Source organism: Mustela nigripes, chromosome 8, assembly GCF_022355385.1.
Source record: "Mustela nigripes isolate SB6536 chromosome 8, MUSNIG.SB6536, whole genome shotgun sequence".
Taxonomy (NCBI): Eukaryota; Metazoa; Chordata; class Mammalia; order Carnivora; family Mustelidae; genus Mustela; species Mustela nigripes.
Genome location: NC_081564.1, coordinates 32,644,535 through 32,662,656, shown reverse-complemented (window position 1 = coordinate 32,662,656; position 18,122 = coordinate 32,644,535). Strand labels below are relative to the sequence as shown.

At 40.9% G+C, this 18,122-nt stretch overlaps 1 protein-coding gene across 4 annotated transcripts in view; it reads right to left on the bottom strand.

Annotated features, from left to right (window-relative positions):
* The window catches only part of PIEZO2 (piezo type mechanosensitive ion channel component 2), a 454,403-nt gene that overhangs the window by 97,677 nt on the left and 338,604 nt on the right, over positions 1–18,122 (bottom strand). For all 4 annotated transcript variants that reach the window (XM_059409177.1, XM_059409173.1, XM_059409174.1 and 1 more), the window contains 5 exons: positions 16,584–16,814; positions 12,888–13,011; positions 11,454–11,737; positions 10,173–10,321; positions 7,493–7,666 (listed from right to left, as the gene is read on the bottom strand). In XM_059409177.1, coding sequence (XP_059265160.1) covers positions 7,493–7,666; positions 10,173–10,321; positions 11,454–11,737; positions 12,888–13,011; positions 16,584–16,814 — 962 coding nt within the window. The remainder of the gene's footprint in view (positions 1–7,492; positions 7,667–10,172; positions 10,322–11,453; positions 11,738–12,887; positions 13,012–16,583; positions 16,815–18,122) is intronic.

Here is an 18,122-nt window from a genome sequence, read left to right as displayed (position 1 = left end):
TACGTAAAGCCTTTCATTTTTCTTCCTTTTTTTTAATAGCAGTTTTTTGAAGGTAATACAAAATAATGTTAAAGCACGCTCACTGGAATCAGAAAGACTCAGAATCAAGCCTCAACTAGACAACTATTAGCTAGATGATTTAGAAAAACTCCCTACCCTGTCTCCCAAGTCTCAGTCCATTGATCCGCGAAATGGAGTAATAGCTACTACCTCACAGAATGCTGGGAAAAGTAAGGTGATTTCTGTTAAGCTCTTAACACAGTGCTTAGTACACAGAAAATATTTTTAAAATAACCATCTGCTCATGATAGATCTTCACGTACCGCTTTTGTTCATTTGTATCATGAGAAGGCAGAGTTAGAAATATACCTATGCAAGGAACCTCACCACACTGGACAAGGGCTCATCTTGGACTCTAACTCTGTCATCAGCACATTGTTAACTGAACTTGTATATTACAATGGCCATTCAGAAGAAAAAGCGCCAACGTTTCTTCCTTGGAAGTCTGTCCCCCCTACTCTCAACCTTCTGTGCTCTCTGCTGACTGCCCTCTACCTACCTTTGCTGAGGCTGGGCTGCTGCACAGGTGGGGCTGTCGGCCCAATGTGGAGTTCATGGGCAGAACCAGTCCCCAGTTTGCCATAGTGAACAGCTGGACTGAATCTCTTGGAAAGCCTAAGTACCTCAATGTAGATACTCCCCCTCTCCCCTGCCCCCAGTCAACTTTCAAATGGGATCCTTGTTTTCCAAAACGTAAATGAGTAACCATGCTCCCTGAAACTTACAATACCTACAATACTGGTAACTGGGTGCCGATCCTCATGTGCAAGTTATATAATCAGCATTTGACGGAGATTTAAACTGGATTCTCCGAGAACTCCCTCCCCCACTTCCTTAAATCCCACTTTTTGCATGCCTTCCCCCCCCCCCCCCACCCCCACTGTGGAGTTCATTTTCTATTCTTTTGCATCGTCTTTATCCACACCTATAACTTCCTTGCCTTGCTTTTATGATGCTCCAGGCTTGGAGCTGTAATCTTGTCACTGACTGACTGTTTCTCCTGTTGCATTCTAACGAAGCAGGTGATGTTCTTCTTCCTGTGTCGTCATTCACTCTTTCCTTCTGCACCCACAGCTTTCTTTAAACTGTCCTCAATGCATGCATCTCTCCATTTGTATCTACATAATTTTATTCTAATGATGGTTCTGGGGACTCTTCCTTTGAGGGCAGAAAGCCAGTCTTAACGCTCCTGGGCTCCCTTGAAAAGTGTAGCACTGGACTTGGTGTACAATGTGACTCACTGAATATTTGGCCAATGGCTTCTAGGCACTGGTTGGGCATTTTTATTTGAAACAGAAGAAACAAATTATGTTACATGGATAGTTGAAGAGGCTTAATTCTGTATTAGGAACTGACTTTGAGTCAATATCTGAAACCACATATTAAGGTAGTTTCTGTGAAAGAAAATGGGAAGTCTACCATTACAAAAACTCAGTCTAAATTCTATTCATTTTTATGAGTACTCTAATTTGGAATATTTGGCAATGTAAAGTGCATCCACCCTATTCATTAGACTATTAGAGGAAAGAGGTGTATTGCAAATTTCTGGTGTTTATAATTGGTATTTAAATAATCTTTATACTGCTTAAGATTATTTTCTAGAATGCATACACACTTTTAGAAGTGCTCACAGATGAGCACTTGATTAGTAAGTTTAATATCATATCTTAAATGTGTGTGGTAGTAATTCCCTCTGAAAAAAATATACTTGACAGGTTTGGGTATGATGGCTCTAGTTTCTGCATTTAAGACAGAAATGACCGTTACTTCTTTTAAAACATTCTAATTCATTCTGTTTAAGAATTCAGTTGGAACTTCCCCACAAGGATTTGTATCAACAAAATTTTAACCAGTCATCCACTGTCCTCACCATCCCCACCTCATACCTTGTTAAGTCATGTCTAAATTTTAATCAACCCAGAAGCTGAAAGTAGGCATGTCTTCTCTTTCATCCAGACCTCACATTTACAAACACATTATTCTCCTTATGAAATAACACTGAACATACAAAGAAGAAATTATGGGAGAAAGCTTCCTTAATAAAAGGATTGACTTACTATTTTCATCAAGACTAGGTCCTGTTCAAAATTGGACATGCTTTACAAACAGCCTTTCAGAAGAGCAGTGAGGGAAGAGTTTATCCGGTAACATCCTCCCTGGGGAGTAACTATGGTCTGTCTTAATATGAAAAGGAAAGATTCCACTGCAAAGAAGACAGTCCTAACAGTGGAATATTTTGAGTTTTTAATTATTTTAGGTAGATTTTGATCATTCTAAGAATTCCTGAGCATATTCCCTGGCCTTGTGACTTGGGTTAATAAAGATAGGCTTTTTCTCAAGAGAGAAGTCCTAGACATCTGGAACCATAACTTGTATCAGCCCCTACTGTTGGAGCACATCAAACCAACTTCTGCCTTCTAAGGTAGGTCCCAGCCATCTCCTCATATAGCAGATGGTAAATCCTTTATGGGAAGAGATAGAGAGAGAGATAGAGAGAGACAGAGATGGATGGACAAGGGAAGAGAGGGAGAAGGATGGATGGGGAGGTATAAGAGTAGAGGGGAGTGAGGGGGGGAAGGAGGGGAGAAGGTGGAGAGAGATTGAAAGAGAAGCTCCTTATGTTTGAAGAGATGACGTTTCAATAGTTGCTCAAGATCCCCAGCTAGTGTCTATCAGCTAAAAACCCGAGGTTGACTCCTCTCTCTCAGGATGTCAACAAGAATGGCTCCCCAAGGAACCAGCCAGTCTTCATCCCTCTTCAGCGATCTGCACAGTGATGCATTAATGTTTCACCCTTCTTTCTAGAAGTTTTGGCTCCCAAGGTTTGCTATGTGGTTGTCAGCCTTGGAATTTTACATAGGAGAAAAGCGAATGGAATAGAAAACCAACAGATCTTTCAAATATTTAATTTGTTCATTGGCTTTCTTGTAAAATACGTGTTTTTATGACCTACATCACTGGCTTTACTACAAATAAGATAAAGTTATAGGAGTGGCTCTTTTAATTCACCTATTTAATAAGGTCAGGGTAGCTTTAGGAAATTAGATCTCCAAAGACCTTTTCTCTGTACTCTTAGGGAAGTTGAGAATAACTCTGCAGACAACACTATCAAATCTTACTCTTTATTATGTGTGGTCATTTGCATGTTTTATCTCCCCAGCTGAGGGATAAGGCTCTAAGGCAGGGCCTTGACCCAGGGTCCATCTTTGCATCTTTTATGAAATCTGGTGACCTAAAAGATCTTTCTTCAATACGCTGATCTTTTAAGTCAAGGTATATTTGTAGAAATCGATGTCTTAATTTTCTTTTAACCATACATTATTGTGACTATTATCACTTTATTCAGGAAACATCTACCGAGGGTCAACAGATGGGTGAGGCCCTGAGGTAAAGTGATACATGGACACAGGGTGAATTATTAATACAGGGACTCCGGCCGAGGAGCTGACGCCTCTGGCAAGGGAGATAAGACAGGCAAGCAGACAGTGTCAGAAGGCAGCAGTGATGAAGTGCTGTGGAAATTCAGAGGAAGGGCAGATTCTTCGTAGCAGGGAAAGTTGGCATTTGTGGGCAGGTTTGTGGCGGAGGCGGTTCTTGAGCTGAGCTCTCAGTCACGTGTCCAAGAGAGCGACGATGAGCTCTCAGGCCATCGTTGGACTAATTGACCAAAGAATGAAATTAATGGGGCATCTGTTTGAACCAAGCCCAAAGGCTGAGCACCAGCTGAAGACCCTTGGCAACCTCCAAGTCCACTTGCAGCACCATTCGGGATAGATACCAAATGGTCTGGTTGGCAGACTACATCCATGAGCATACCTGAAGACCACTGTCCCCTATCTGATGACATCATTTTTCATTTACAAAACAGCAAAGTGTTTAACACACCACAAGACCATTAGAAAAAAAAAAAACAAACAAGAGAGAAAACATTGACATACCCACCTATTTATTATTAGATAAACGCGCCCATTGACTTTGGCATGGCTACGAGGTGAGAGATGAAAGCCCAAGGTGGCGTAGGGATGGGGCGACAGGTGGGAGAGAGAAAGAGGAGACCGTTAGAGAGGAAAGACGCAGACTGTCTCGCAAGCTTTAAGGCGTCAGGTGCTCATCGATACTCCCGTGCACGAAGAGGAGTCAGGGCAGCAAGACTCAGGAGAAAGGAGAAGTTAGATATATTCAGGAAAAAAATGCTTGAAGGTAACAAGTCGCTCCATTCGTCTCGTCCCTCCCCTCAACACACTTGACTAAAGATTGGTAATGTTTAAATTTTCAGAGCACAGTTATCAAATAGGAGACAACCTAAAAGATGAATTCTTGCTCCTTCCCCCAAATTAAAAAAAAAAGAAAGAAATCTTCCTAAGAAACCATAGGCCACATAGTATTCTTTAAGTTTTCTAAGACTGAAGTTAAAAAAAAAGTCATTTTGTTTCTCTGTGCACTGGAACATGTTCTAAAACAAAACACGGATCAATTGCAGGGATGGCTACTTAATGACATGATGAATATTTCATACATTATCATATATATATGTTACCATAGACTGTAGTTATGTTCTAATAGTATATATCTTATCAAGATAAGTAAAATAATATTCCTGAGAACACCTGCTTAGAAATAATAATAGTTTTTTTTTTTTCTATTATCATGTACATCCAAACATTTTCCATAGTGTCAACTTCATCACTTCTCTAAGGTTAAACACAGTAAAGTCTTCCTCAGACGCAAGTGACATTTGCCTACACAACCTATGTGTGCACAAAAACACAGCACACACAAATGGTGGACAAAATGGGAAAACAGCAGCTGGATATTTACAGAAACCACGGTACTGGAATCAATGTTAAGGAATACAATGAATTAATTATTCCCAATTTGTGGGCCAAGTTTTGGAAAACATTTACTAAGGAGGTGGGAGCAGAGAAGGCAAAGCATGCCAGTCAATCCCAACTCTGTAAATATTCTTTCTTTTCATCATTTTGATCTCAATGTGGTCATTTATTACGGCTCCAGGGACAAAAAATACTGTTAGTAAGGAAAACACTAGAATGGGAACAAGTTAGTCAAAAAGATGGGATGTGTATCCTACGTTCAGAGTTAAAAATTGGGGACTTTTATATTACACTGTTGCAGGAAATTCCAAAACATGGAACTTGAGTTTGACCTGAGATTTGAACCCTTTAAGGCCTAGAAAACTGTTTTTTTGAAGACTGAAAATGAAAAACCATGTTCCTAACCTCTTTAGGTAGCTGGTCTTTTATAGCCTCTCATCACTCTACGTTTTCTTGGAAAAGTAACTGCTTAAGGCATGCTTGGGGTTAAACCATGGCCACGAGGAAGGCAAGCGATGACCACAAATGGCTACAAATAATTTAGATCTTTCTTTTCTTGTCATGGTATGGAGGGTGAGGGCTGTGCGTGGAGCAGCCATGGAAACAGGGAGAAATTACCTCCACGTGAGACTGTAGTCCTTTCCAGAACCTACATAATTAAATAATGTTCTACATGCTTCCAGGGAGCTCTGAGGATCAAATTCCATTTTCACATACCCTAGGTCTCAAAAATTGTGATTCCTTTGGGCTTGTACAATCCTTGTTGAGCTGCATGGTCTTCTGCAAAACTGTGGTCCTGAGAATCTCAATTTTCCTGAAAAACTGTAACCCGTATCTCTATCTGATTGTGTGACATTAGATTCAAAGACATGATAATAAAAACAAGGGCAGGAAAAAAGCGCCTACATCCTGGAGGAATTCTGAATAAGAAGAAAATAGAGATCCAAGGCAAGAAAGGCATTTAGAAGAAAAAAAAAATTAAAGGCATCATTAGCTATCGCCAATCATGATATTTCTTTTACAAACATGCAAATATCCTTTGCTGCCCAACAGGTTTTTCTTGATTATTGAATAAGACTTTTTGAACAAATAGTGAGGGTTTATAATGAGATAAAGCATGTTACCTCTCAGAGTTAAATATCAAATTTTATCCCTAGCGTTCGCAAGCAATGTCAAAAACGTCATAAAAAATACTTCCACAATTACTGATAAATGTTACTTCCCTGTGCCAGGGCTGCGTTTGTAAGCTTTTAATCTTAGGGTGACTTCTCCTGCTAACTCCTGCTAACAAGTTTGCCTAGAAACCATCTCTCCTAGGGGGCTCCCAGACTTCCAATAACTACCTTATTTTTCCTAATGTTTGATTATCACTGAGAGCAGTCACTGACCCCATCAGGGCCCTCACCATGGCGGGGCATTGGGAGGAGACAGGTAATCGCTGAGTTTGCTTATTGATACAGCCAAGACAGAACAAGAAATAACAGTTGCTTGTTGACTCTGGATTCTACTGGTTGGGAGCCATTCACAGACTGAAAGGCATCTGAAGCTTACTCAGCTTACGTCCAAAAAACACAATACGAATATGGAAAAGAAATCTGCTGGCTATCCATACACAGATAGAGATTATAAAATGGTTTTCACAACCAAAGACGGGTTTTGGAGTCATCTATGACTCTAGTCCCTAGTATAGCAGAAAACCGAACGTCCAGTGGTTCATAAACTGTGCGAGATGAAATAAGACTTCATCTTCTTTTGCTGTACTCATTGTTTCCCTTGAAAAGTTCAGAGCTAAGTCAAGGGGACTAAGGGGATTGTCGGCTGGCATCTACACTCCCTGCGTACAGCCCTTTGCTCCCTCGGTTGCTCAACAAGGGTTTTTCCAGGAACTGAGTCATCAGCTAAAACTGAAGCAAAGAGAGAAATCACCATGAACGTTCATCAGAAGAATGCTTGCAATTTCCCTGTGAGAGACCCGACTGTGAGATTTGTGATAAAACCATTGTGGTTGCAACACACACGGGCGGGGAGAGAGATACCTCATCTGTTGCTTGTAAGCGATTTATATATTTACAGATGAGAAGACAACAGAGAGCTGATAAAAGCAAACACTGTCTTCACTTTATTTCCTTGCACGTCATGCTGATTTCTGGTAGACTGCAGATTTTATCCTTTTAGGCGAAGTTCATTTCCAAAGCTGAAAGGAAAATTCTGCCCATCGTTTTTGGTATGCTCTCAGAAAACTCATCCTCTGAATCAGCCAGATTTCCTAAATGTTCTAAAAACACATCACAGCCCAGACACAAAATATCCACCACCAACTCTTAAAGTATTTGCATCCACGCAGCTATTTTAAATCTACTCACGTGAGGATCAAGATCACTTGGTATTAACCAGTCCTGAGTCACTACGTAATGTTTCAGAAACTGCCATCAAATACGCCACATTTTTCTCTCATTTCTTATTTTCACTCACCCACGGAGAGCTCAAGGGTGAAACTCTAAGGTTAGTTATTGGTTTCCTGCAGGGGGCTCCTCCCCGCTGAAGTGAGTCAAAGCTGTCTTGCCCAGAGCAAGAGGCTCGTGCTTCTTGCAAGCACTCACCTGTAGATGGCGCTGTCTTCCTTGCTGGGAATGGACTTCAGGTCTGTGAGCTCCAGGAACCGATCATGGAAGTAGTGAAGGTGTAAAATGCACACCAAAAGAAAGGAGGTGGGGATGAAGATGCGAGTGAACAGCTCTGCCACGGTAAACTGTTTTAAGCCAAGATCCTCCAGCCTGTAAAACAAAACAAAATGAAACAAAACAGAAAGCGAGTGCTTTTCTTTCCTTTTTTTTTAAAAAAAGATTTTACTTATTTACTTGAGAGAGAGAGCATGAGAAGGGAGAAGGTCAGAGGGAGAAGCAGACTCTCCATGGAGCTGGGAGTCTGATGCGGGACTCGATCTTGAGACTCTGGGATCATGGCCAGAGCCTAAGGCAGTTGCTTAACCAACTGAGCTAACCCAGGCCCCCAAGAGTGCTTTTCTTAGGCACATTGGTTTTGCTGTGGATCACATCACCCTCTTTCACCACCCTGTTATACCATTTCTTGCAACCCCCACTTCCGTGCATTGACTTTGATTTTTGTCTCCATCAATCCAACTGACCTGCTCTCCCAGAGGTCAGAAACAACCTCAATATTGCTAAATTCAGTGACTGCTTCTCTGTCTTTGTTTAATTCTGCCTCTAGTCCTTCTTGAAACAATTCTGGTCTTGGTGCCGCCACACTGGCCTGGTTTTTCTCTTCTGTCACTGTTTCCTCCATTTTTTTTGTTTGTTTGTTTGTTTTTAATTGGACCTCCAGATGTGACATAGCCCCAGACTTCAGTGCTGAGTATCTTCTCCAGCTTATTTCCCCCCCACGTTATCTCACAAGTCCCACTTGGACACTATCTTTTCTATACACCATCTTAGCACCAGTGACTCAAATATGCATTTACAGCTCTGGTTTCTCCTGTGGACTCTCATGCCCAAATATCTAACAGAAGTTCTTTTGTTTTTGTTTTTTCCTATAGTTATTTCTTATTGAGTGTCTTCCAAACAGTGTTCTTGATTTCCCAGTTTTGCTCAGTCACGCTGTCCTGCACCCCTGCCCCCCCACAACTGGAGTCCTCCCTGTATAACTGTCTACCCTGTGCCACATTCTGAAATCAGAAAGTCTGCCTTTCTTTGCCTTCATAGCACATTCATCCACATTTCCTTCAGCCTCCTAGACATCTCTTGAAGCTGCCCCCTTCTGTTATCTGTCTCTGCATCACCTGCTCTAGATAAACCACCATCATTTCTCACAGGACTCGTGCTGCTGCTGGCTAACCCGCCCTGTGGTTTCTACCCTCACCCTCAGATAGCACATTTTTTTTCAGCCTGTCAGGAGTTCTTTAAAGACTTAAAAATGTCACCAAGATTAAAACGCCGACAAGCCCTGCCCATCCCCGGTGTCTGGCTGCATTCTCCACCTCGGCTCTGTCCACTGTCCCCCTTGCTCCCGGCAGCTGAAACGTCCCCGGCTTCCTCCCTTGTGCCAAACTCAGTCTTGTCTCAGGATCTTCCTGTTTGCTGCTGGGATGCTTTTCCGTATCTCACACCCAACTCACACTTTTCTTAAGCCCTTCAGGGGGAGATTAAATGGCACCTCCTCAGGGAAGCCTGCCCTGACCACTCCGTTTACAGTTTGTACCCTCACTGTTCACTACCTCGCCCTGTTTTTGTCGCCTGCACAGACTTGCCACAATTAATTAATTAATTAATTAATTTGCATATTAAGTAGGGTTTTTTTTTGTTTTTGTTTGTTTGTTTGTTTGATTTTTGGTCTCCTCCACTAGAACATAAACTCTGCAGTGCTTAGGCTCTGTCTGTCGTGCTTCCTGATGGGTCCCCAGGCCAAGCCAGTATCTGGCACATGGGAGGTATTTGATAAATATTTGTTAAATAAATGTTAAAGATGGGTCAGCCTAGCTACATGGCGAACCTTTCCTTTTAAGCTTTTCTCTTTCCCACCTCAGTATACTCATTCAGCTCCGTGCCCCATTCTGGTAACTCCTTCCAGAAGTTTACAGCAGCAAATCATAAAAGAACACAGCACATGCACAGATCTATTATGTGCACGTGAATAATGATTTCCTCATTAGTCCACTAGCACTTTTGCTATGGCCTCAAGTACTCCTTAGAATCTTCGCAGCCAGCTCCATAAGCAAGGAGAGGCTGCTGCTTTTTATCATAAGCCTAGGAATCAACTGAACTGCTGAGCGTAACTTCAACTGGGAAGTAGAAGGCATGAGTGATGAATGATGAAGCAGGTATTTCACAGGAAACAGTGGGTTGAGCCTCTGCCTTCAGCTCAGGTCATGATCTCAGGGTCCTGGGATCAAGCCCCGCATCGGGCTCTCTGCTCAGCAGGGAGCCTGCTTCCCTTCCTCTCTCTCTGCCTGCCTCTCTGCCTACTTGTGATCTCTCTTTCTTTCTGTCAAATAAATAAATAAATAAAATATATATTTTTTAAAAGTTATTTCATTCAAATGGGGTTGAAAATGCACCTTTTGGTTAATAGTCATTAAGTACATACTCTACGTGTCAAGCCTAGGGCTTGGCAGGGAGACCACAGAAGGACCTGTTCTCAAGGAACTTACAGACAGTGATGACTTCACAGTTTACTAGAACCTCCCCAACTATGTTTGAACAAGATGCATGGAAATCTTCACGCCATCTGTCCCTTTCACAGCCCATTTTACACCAAACTGCTTACTTTTCTTTTTTCAATCCGGTCATATTTTGCCACAGGCCTGGGAAGTTCTCAAACTGATATGTGTATATAAAGATAAGCACCAGCATTGTGTAAATCACCACAGACATCCAAAAATACTTTAGGATTCGCCTCCACCATTCATAGTGCACCTGTGAATCAGACATCAAAAAACACACAAGAAAAAAGAACTGATTAAAAAAAAACAAACTTACAAAAGCACCTGATTTATTCAAGTATGACAAGTGATGATGTTGACAAGTACTCAAAAATCAAATATATTTCATTTTTGGCTTTTGAGGCTCTGTTCCTCATAGAGGCAGCTGGGTCCAGATTAGAACCTCAGGACCATGAGAGTTGCTAACGAGGTCTTGGGTTAAGTCGCTCGACCCTTCTGAGCTTCTGTTTCCTCCTCTGTAAGTACCTACTTTGAAAGCTGGAAAGAGGATGAAATCATCATAATTATAAGCTAGTCTATGGGAGGCGTTCAATGACAGCATTGTGGTAGTTATTGCTGGGAGAAAAAACTGCCTCCATTTTGAGATTCCAGTATTTAAAAACTTCATCAATGTCGGTTGAGATACTTTTGTCTCTACAGGTGAATTAGTGTAGTTATTTCATTTATTCTATTGGCTGCCTGCAAGAACAGTGTCCTGTTACACTTGTTTCTATCACTGAGCAATAATTTTTCTGTAAGTTAAGACTGAATTGGTGGAGATCTTCTTATATTTTAGTGGAATCTTCCATAAATCTAATGGATAAAATACTAAAGAAGGTGATGTATTATACACACACAGAGGTTCCTGATCCTAAAGTCTGAAGTACAAGTGAACTGGTTCAACCCATATTTTAGATTACCCAGCCGCTGTTCTTCACTGGCTGTTGAACAGTCAGTGAAATTAAAAAATGAAATTGAAATTGAAATTAAAATCGAAAATTGACATTAAATGTGGACTTAAAATTGAAATTAAAAATGAATTTAGTTACACAGGTTTTCTTTTTTTTTTTAATCAAGAAGTTTTGAAAAACTCATGAAGCTTTTTTTTGTTTGTTTTTTGCTTTTTGTTTTTTACTTTTGAAGAACCCCCAATTTTAAAATAACATATACGCTGAAGACAGTCATTTCCCCTTCCAGGCCTTCTTCATTTGCCTTTGTGCACTGATCACTTTAGATACTACATTCCTGGGATGACAATCATTTAGAATCTCAACAAAGGAAGCTCCCATGTATTCCTGGGCTGGCTACCAGGATTAGAAAAAGACAGAAGACGATGGTATACCTACCTGATACAAGGCCACACAGAACAGAAACAGCACCATGTAGATGATTTTGTACATCACAATTTTACCCTCGAAGCTGACGAAGAAGAACATTCCTCCGCAGACGTAGATCCAGTACTTGATGAACATGGCCACCACCAGATTGCCCAGGACCTTCATGATGTCCTGGTCATCATCTTCTTCCACCTCCTCTTCTTCTTCCTTCCTTCTTTCTTGCTTCTCTTCCTTGGCTTCCTCTTCCTCCTTCTCTTCAGGCTCTCCTTCTGTTTGTATATCTTGCTCGTCATCTTCAAAATAGAAGACCCTGCAGTTACACTTAGTTAGCTCCCCACCCAGAGCCACACTTTGACCATGTGATGCGTGAGTAGGTGGGGGGCATGGAAGTCTACGTTGTCTGTGTTACTCTGTGATTTGAATGATTTTAGACGGTTGCAGTAAACCAGGCAGCGTTTATACCCAATCATAATCAACTTTTGAATTTCATACAGTTTAAAAGCTATGAACCCGGGAATATTTTATGCTCATCTTTTTTATAATACCTAACTTAATTTCCAGTATCCAATGACTTTGAGTACTACAGGATCTAGAAAATTAAGCTTTGAGTACTACAGGATCTAGAAAATTAAGAACAGGGACTCCCCCTGCCCTCCATTCCATGGTTTTGCTTTCTACCATTGCAGTTACCCAAGGTCAACCACAGTCTGGAAGCAGGTGATCCTCCCTCTTCCTGACACATGGTCAGGTCAATAACAGCCTAATGTTAATGTCATCTGCCTGTGTCATTCACCTCGTCTCAACGCATGGGCATTTTCTCATCCCCCAGCCTCACTAGAGGGCTGAGTACACCACAAGAAGATATTTTGAGAGAGAGTGAGACCACATTCACGTAACTTCTATTACCAAGTATTATTATAATTCTTCTTAGTAGTAGTTGTTCATGTCTTATGGTGCTTAGTTTATAAATTAAACTTTATCATAGTCTTGGATGTTCAGGGAACGACATAAGTATCTTCAGGGTTCAGTACTATCTGCGGTGGTAAGCATCCACTGGGGTCTTGAAATGCATCCCTATGAATAAGGCGTCCCCCGCGCATGACAATAACACAAATTAAAAGGACGGTATCAATTTCAAATTCTGATTGTGTCAGGACTCTGAAAGTGTGACCTTGGATAAAGCATTTAACTTCTCTGAACCTTTTTCTTCTTCCCTTAAGTGGGAATGAATTTTGTGAGGATGGAATGCAGACGCATTTCCAAAAGCTCTTTGTGAGCTCCCGCATGCGCACGAAATCGTCCCCACTGGGGCCCTGGTTTTCCATCACTCCAGGTCACGCTCAGCTTTTATCTGGTCTGAAGCACAGAGGCTTTCTGATGTATGTGGGGTGTCCTCTCTCTGTCATTTGCTGAGCACAAAACTCTCTAGTCCCACTAATTTACCTTTTTCTTCATTTTCCTGACTTCCGATTTTGATCTCTGATAGAAGAGCTTCCTTCTCTTGAAGAGCTTTTTGCTCAGTGAGGTGTTGCCTCAGCAGGAGCCAAAAAGTAATGGTGAAAAGTATCTGAAAGCAGGGAATTAAGAATTAAGAATTAAGCCACCCATTTGAAATGTAAATACAATTCAACATATACAACATTTTCACCACATTTCAGCAGAAACACCATAAATAAGCCTCTCCGTTAGAGACAGTCGGGCAGACACTGGATTTCACCTGAAAGTCACTGGGCTTGAAATCCCCTTTGCTGAAGACACGGACAAGCGTGTTGAGGGCCAGGAGGACATTTGGCAGCAAGCTGGGGCCCAGGGAAGGTGTCCCGACAGCCCAAACTACTTCCATCTGGGCCGGAAGTCAGCTTTGGCAACTGGTCTCCCAGGAGGGGAGAAAGTCCTTGCTTTCCTGTCCCAACTGTGACATGAGCACAATTACAACAGGAAGACATATTTCTTCCGTAATACTCGTTGACTTTGCGATGTTCCTTGGGATGAAGAATTCCACAGATGGGGAAAAAGAACACTTCATCCCGGAAAACAGAACCCTCTAATACCCTATTCATCTCCCAACGCTGAAGGAAGAAATGTTTTAAGTGTCCACACTTGTATTTTAAGGTTTTGTGGAGGGCTGGGGGCAGAGGGGAAGCTGATGCTTTGGGGGAGCACCTTCTTCAGGAGATAGAGGACCTAGTACATAGTATTTGTTTTGTACTAGCTTTACTGCAATACAATTTACACGCCATATACAATTTACCCATTTAGAGTGTGTGACTCTGTGGTCTTTTACAAAGTTACAGTTGTGCAACCAACACTGCAGTCAATTGTAGAATATTCTCATCACCCCAAAAGAAGCCCCAGAGCAGTCACCCTATTCCTGCCCACCTCAGTCCTGGCCAACCACTACTTTACTTTCTGTACAGACTGCCTAATCCGGGCATTTTCTATAAGTGGCATTACTTACTAAACATTCTTTGGTCGGTGGCTTCTTTTGTTTGGCATAATGTTTTCAAGGCTTATTCTTGTTGTGGCACCTCACTTCTTTTTATTATTTGATAGTATTCCATTGTACAGACAGCATTTCATTTCTCAGTTGATGGGCATTTAGGTGGTTACATTTTTTTGAGGTTATTATGAATAATACTGCTATGAGCATTCATGGCCAGGTTTTTGTGTGGACATAGGCTTTCAGTTCTGTTGGGTATAAAACCTAGGAGCAGAGTTGCTGGGTCTTGTGGCAATTCTGCGTTTAACCTTTGGAGGAACTGAGAGACTGTTTTCCAAAGTGGCCGCAGCATTTTCCATGCCCCCCAGCATGGGGTTCCAGTTTCTCCATTAACACTTATTATGGCCTGCTTTCTTCTTCTTCTTTTTTAAGATTTTATTTTTTCATTTGAGAGAGAGTGAGTCAGAGGAAGGGAGCAGGGGAAGGAGGAGAAGCAGACTCACCATTGAACAGGGAGCCTATGCTGGGCTCGATCCCAGGAACCTGAGATCATGATCTGAACTGAAGGCAGATGCTTAACCTACTGAATCACTCAGGTACCCCTCGTCTACCTTTTTGATCCTAGGCATCCTGCTGAGTGTGAAGTGGCATCTCACTGTGGTTCATAGTATGATTTTAATAAATACTTGCCAAAGACATGAAAAGAAATAGACAAATGAATGGGTCAGTTTTAGTGAAATAACTGCCCACTTGATGGTCCATAAATTACCCACTTCTTTGCCTTCAGCATAAACCAGTCCCAGTCAGTCTGGGACAACATGTTTAGGGCCAATGGAAGCCAAGATCCAGAGTGCCTCCATTACTGAAAACCTGGCATTCAACTTCTGGGAGTCACAACAAATTGAACTATGGCTGCAATTTGGGAAAGGAATCTGTTTCTCTAGTGCATGTCTAAGGAGCTTAGGACAATGCTCAGTGGTGGATGAGACCCCTTTCCTGGAAAAGGTGATCGACAAGCCCGATTTAGAAAATGCGGTTGGTGTAGTTGATGGAGTGGAGAAGACTCACTAGCAACTGAAGGATGTTACCAAAGATTTGAGTCTTACTTTCCCAGAGTGGTCAGACCTCTGGGGTCACGGGACATATTCTTTCTTTCCTCTCATTTTCCATCACAGTGACCCATTCAGTACTTGGCAAAGAGTGTGTTTAATAAAGTACTTTGACAAATGTCACCATGATATTTTATGATCTTAGGTTGTGTTGTTATCTGTGATAAAGACTTGCATTTTTTTTTTTTAGCTCCTGGGTACATTAAAATATAAGTGGAGACCCTACTTTCTTCAGAATAACACTGTTTTGTTTTGTTTTTTGTTTTGTTTTACAAGTAATACATCTAATTCTCCAACAGTGTTCCCAGACCTTCAAGAGCTGTTCATCTTAGATTAGGCAGGAGGTTGTTCAACCAGCTAGCTGGGATAATTTCCAGATGTCTCACCAATATTCCAAGCCAGGCTGGAATGGATTTGCGTAGTCAAAAGATGAGGTTTTGAATTTCTCTTATAAAGAAAAGACTAACTTCTCAGTTTTGGGTGTGTGTTTAAGGGAAAGGTCAGGGAGGGAGAGAAGGAGTGGGTAAGAGTGTGAGACTAATGTGAATTATCGGTGAAAAACTCTGTGGGACTGTCAGCATGGGGTGGGGGTTTGAGAGAGAAAGGAAGGAGGTTGCCATGGTCTGTGAACACAGAGGGTTATGAGCTAATTTCTGTTATCACTATTTACCTGTTGGGAGTTTCTCCTCTACCTCAATAAACTTCACCAAAAGGTCTGTTATGAGAACCAATCCTTGGTTTACTAGTTCCCTGTTCATGCCTAGTTGCTTTGGATATGGGGTATTTGGTAACCTGTAAGAAAGGAGCTTGCTTTCTTGGGCTTCGTGCAATATAAATTCATGTCCTTTTCAGAGAACGATTCTCTCCCTGGAGGAGAAAGGTGTTTAAGGATTGGGGAGTAATGACACAGGACTGCTCTCACAGGTCTTAACACAATGTCATCAACACAACAGACACATATGGTTTAGAGTCAACCACACTGTCCACAAAACAGAAAGGTTGGGGCACATAATCTGAAGTCAAGGGTATTAAAACAAGCCATGAAAGTAATGACTACTGGGAGATCATGAACCTTGTTGCTACCTATGAAGGCATACCATATAATCTGCAGAAGGAAAAACCAGAAGTGTCATACTCAATTTTTGCTGCTAACAGCATTTTTGAAGATATAATTGAATAAAAAATGTTGTTACTAATAATCAATGATTACCTGTAACAACAATGCATTCAGCCTATTTTGAAAAACGGAGATCAAAGAAAGTCCTCTAACGCTTACACACATTTTACCCTGTATTTTCTTATTTCCCCTTGTAAATTCTACTATAGTGTAATTGACATTAAAATATAGAAGACAGTATTTTTCCTCTCAGTGGAGAGCCTTGTTATTGTAAATAAAATATGAAAGTGTGTTATAATATTAGAGAGACCATTAAGTAATATAAATTGTTTCCTAGAATTTTTAAGCTATTCATTTTTGTAAAGCGTCAAATATTTGGAACCCATGTGAGTAAGTCTGTGCACAGATATGCTTCTTATGATTATTGTGGATTTGTTTCAACATTTTGTTTTCTTGTTTTCCTATTCATTTACCTTGGAGGCAAGTTCTCCTGGCTCTTTTTTTTCTAAAAACCCTGGGACCTTCTTAATTTCAGGAAGTTCAAAACTCCATATATACTGTAATATCAGCAACAGATTTCCGTAGACAACCATGAAAGGAGAGCTGATCATGGCATATTTTCTTCTGTTGCGAATCATCCAAAGGGTGCACGACCAAATCAACAACACAAAGGTCAACCAGCTGTGATAGGTAATGCTCCAAGCCTTGAGGGAGAAGGAAAGAGACAACACAACGATGGTGAGTGCAATGTGAAGTCCCCACCCTCTGCTGACTTAGAAGTTGTCTTAAAGGAAAAAGTGAATAATATTCAATCCAGGGAGAGGAGGGAGTGGTGAAATCACGGAGAGACATCCCAACCTGGGGCATAGGGACAAACTGAAGAGAAAGACTGATCTTGCCAAGAACATTGTTTTTTAACTTCCTGCAGGGAAAGGAGCCAAGGGCATCGGTGTGTTCCTTCTAAATTTTTTCCCCTTTGGGTAGAAAGGTCTTCATCTTCACTGCACTTTACAGTATTGAAAGCAACTGTAAGTGCTTCATCCCTTCTTTTTCCAAACTAGCTTGAGAGTGATTTAAGTCATTTAAGAGTGGCAGGTCAATGTGGTCATAGCTGGGCTCTGAAATGGAAATCATGGGCATCACTAGGGTAAGCACACAAGTCGGGCATTAGAGATCACTCTGGGATTATCTGAGAAGATGTGCACCATAGAAATTACAAAATTTACACAAGGAAGGTGTGTCTTTGGCTTCCGCACACTCCAAACAATAAAACCAAGTTCATTTGAAGGTCAGCGTTGGCTTCTGTCCTGCAAGGGGTAGGATTAAAGAGCCATCAGACTCATTGGACAAATGATACATCTCCTTCCATTCACATGAAATTTGCAAAGAATCAGAAACGTATCATAAAGGGCAGCTACCAGAACAATACCTAAATCAGGCTCAAGACTATTAACAACTTCCAGAAATCTATCCTTTCTTACCATAATCTTTGATAATAAATCTTTGTTAAAAGACATTTAAAAGAATTTTCTAGATATATTTGAGCCTAATTGAAATCAATTGTATTCCTGAATATCATGAATCACCAGGAGTTAGTTAGAAAGCCCAAAATGTTTTACAAGTCTCTTTTGTTTCTGGAAAATAGAGAAGTATTAAGATAAAGGAAGTCAACATGGAACAGTTATTTCTTCTCAGCAATTTGCAAACTTGTTCTAAAGGTCAACTAGCTTTTTAAGGGGCGGATTATTTAAAATTTTTGGTTGAAACATATGATAAACACAAACTGGATATTAAAATTGTTTTTATTAAAATTAGATTCGTGATTGATAACTACTAGCAAGGCTGAATTATTTTCATGAAAATATGATTTCTTGGAAGTATTATTTATCGGAAGTTAAGTAACATTAAATGCTTTTACATTTGCATTAAATAGTGTATTTAATGCATTTATCCCAATATAAAATGCAGACGAGACTGCCATTTTTGTGTGTGACCCAGGAGAATAATAATCT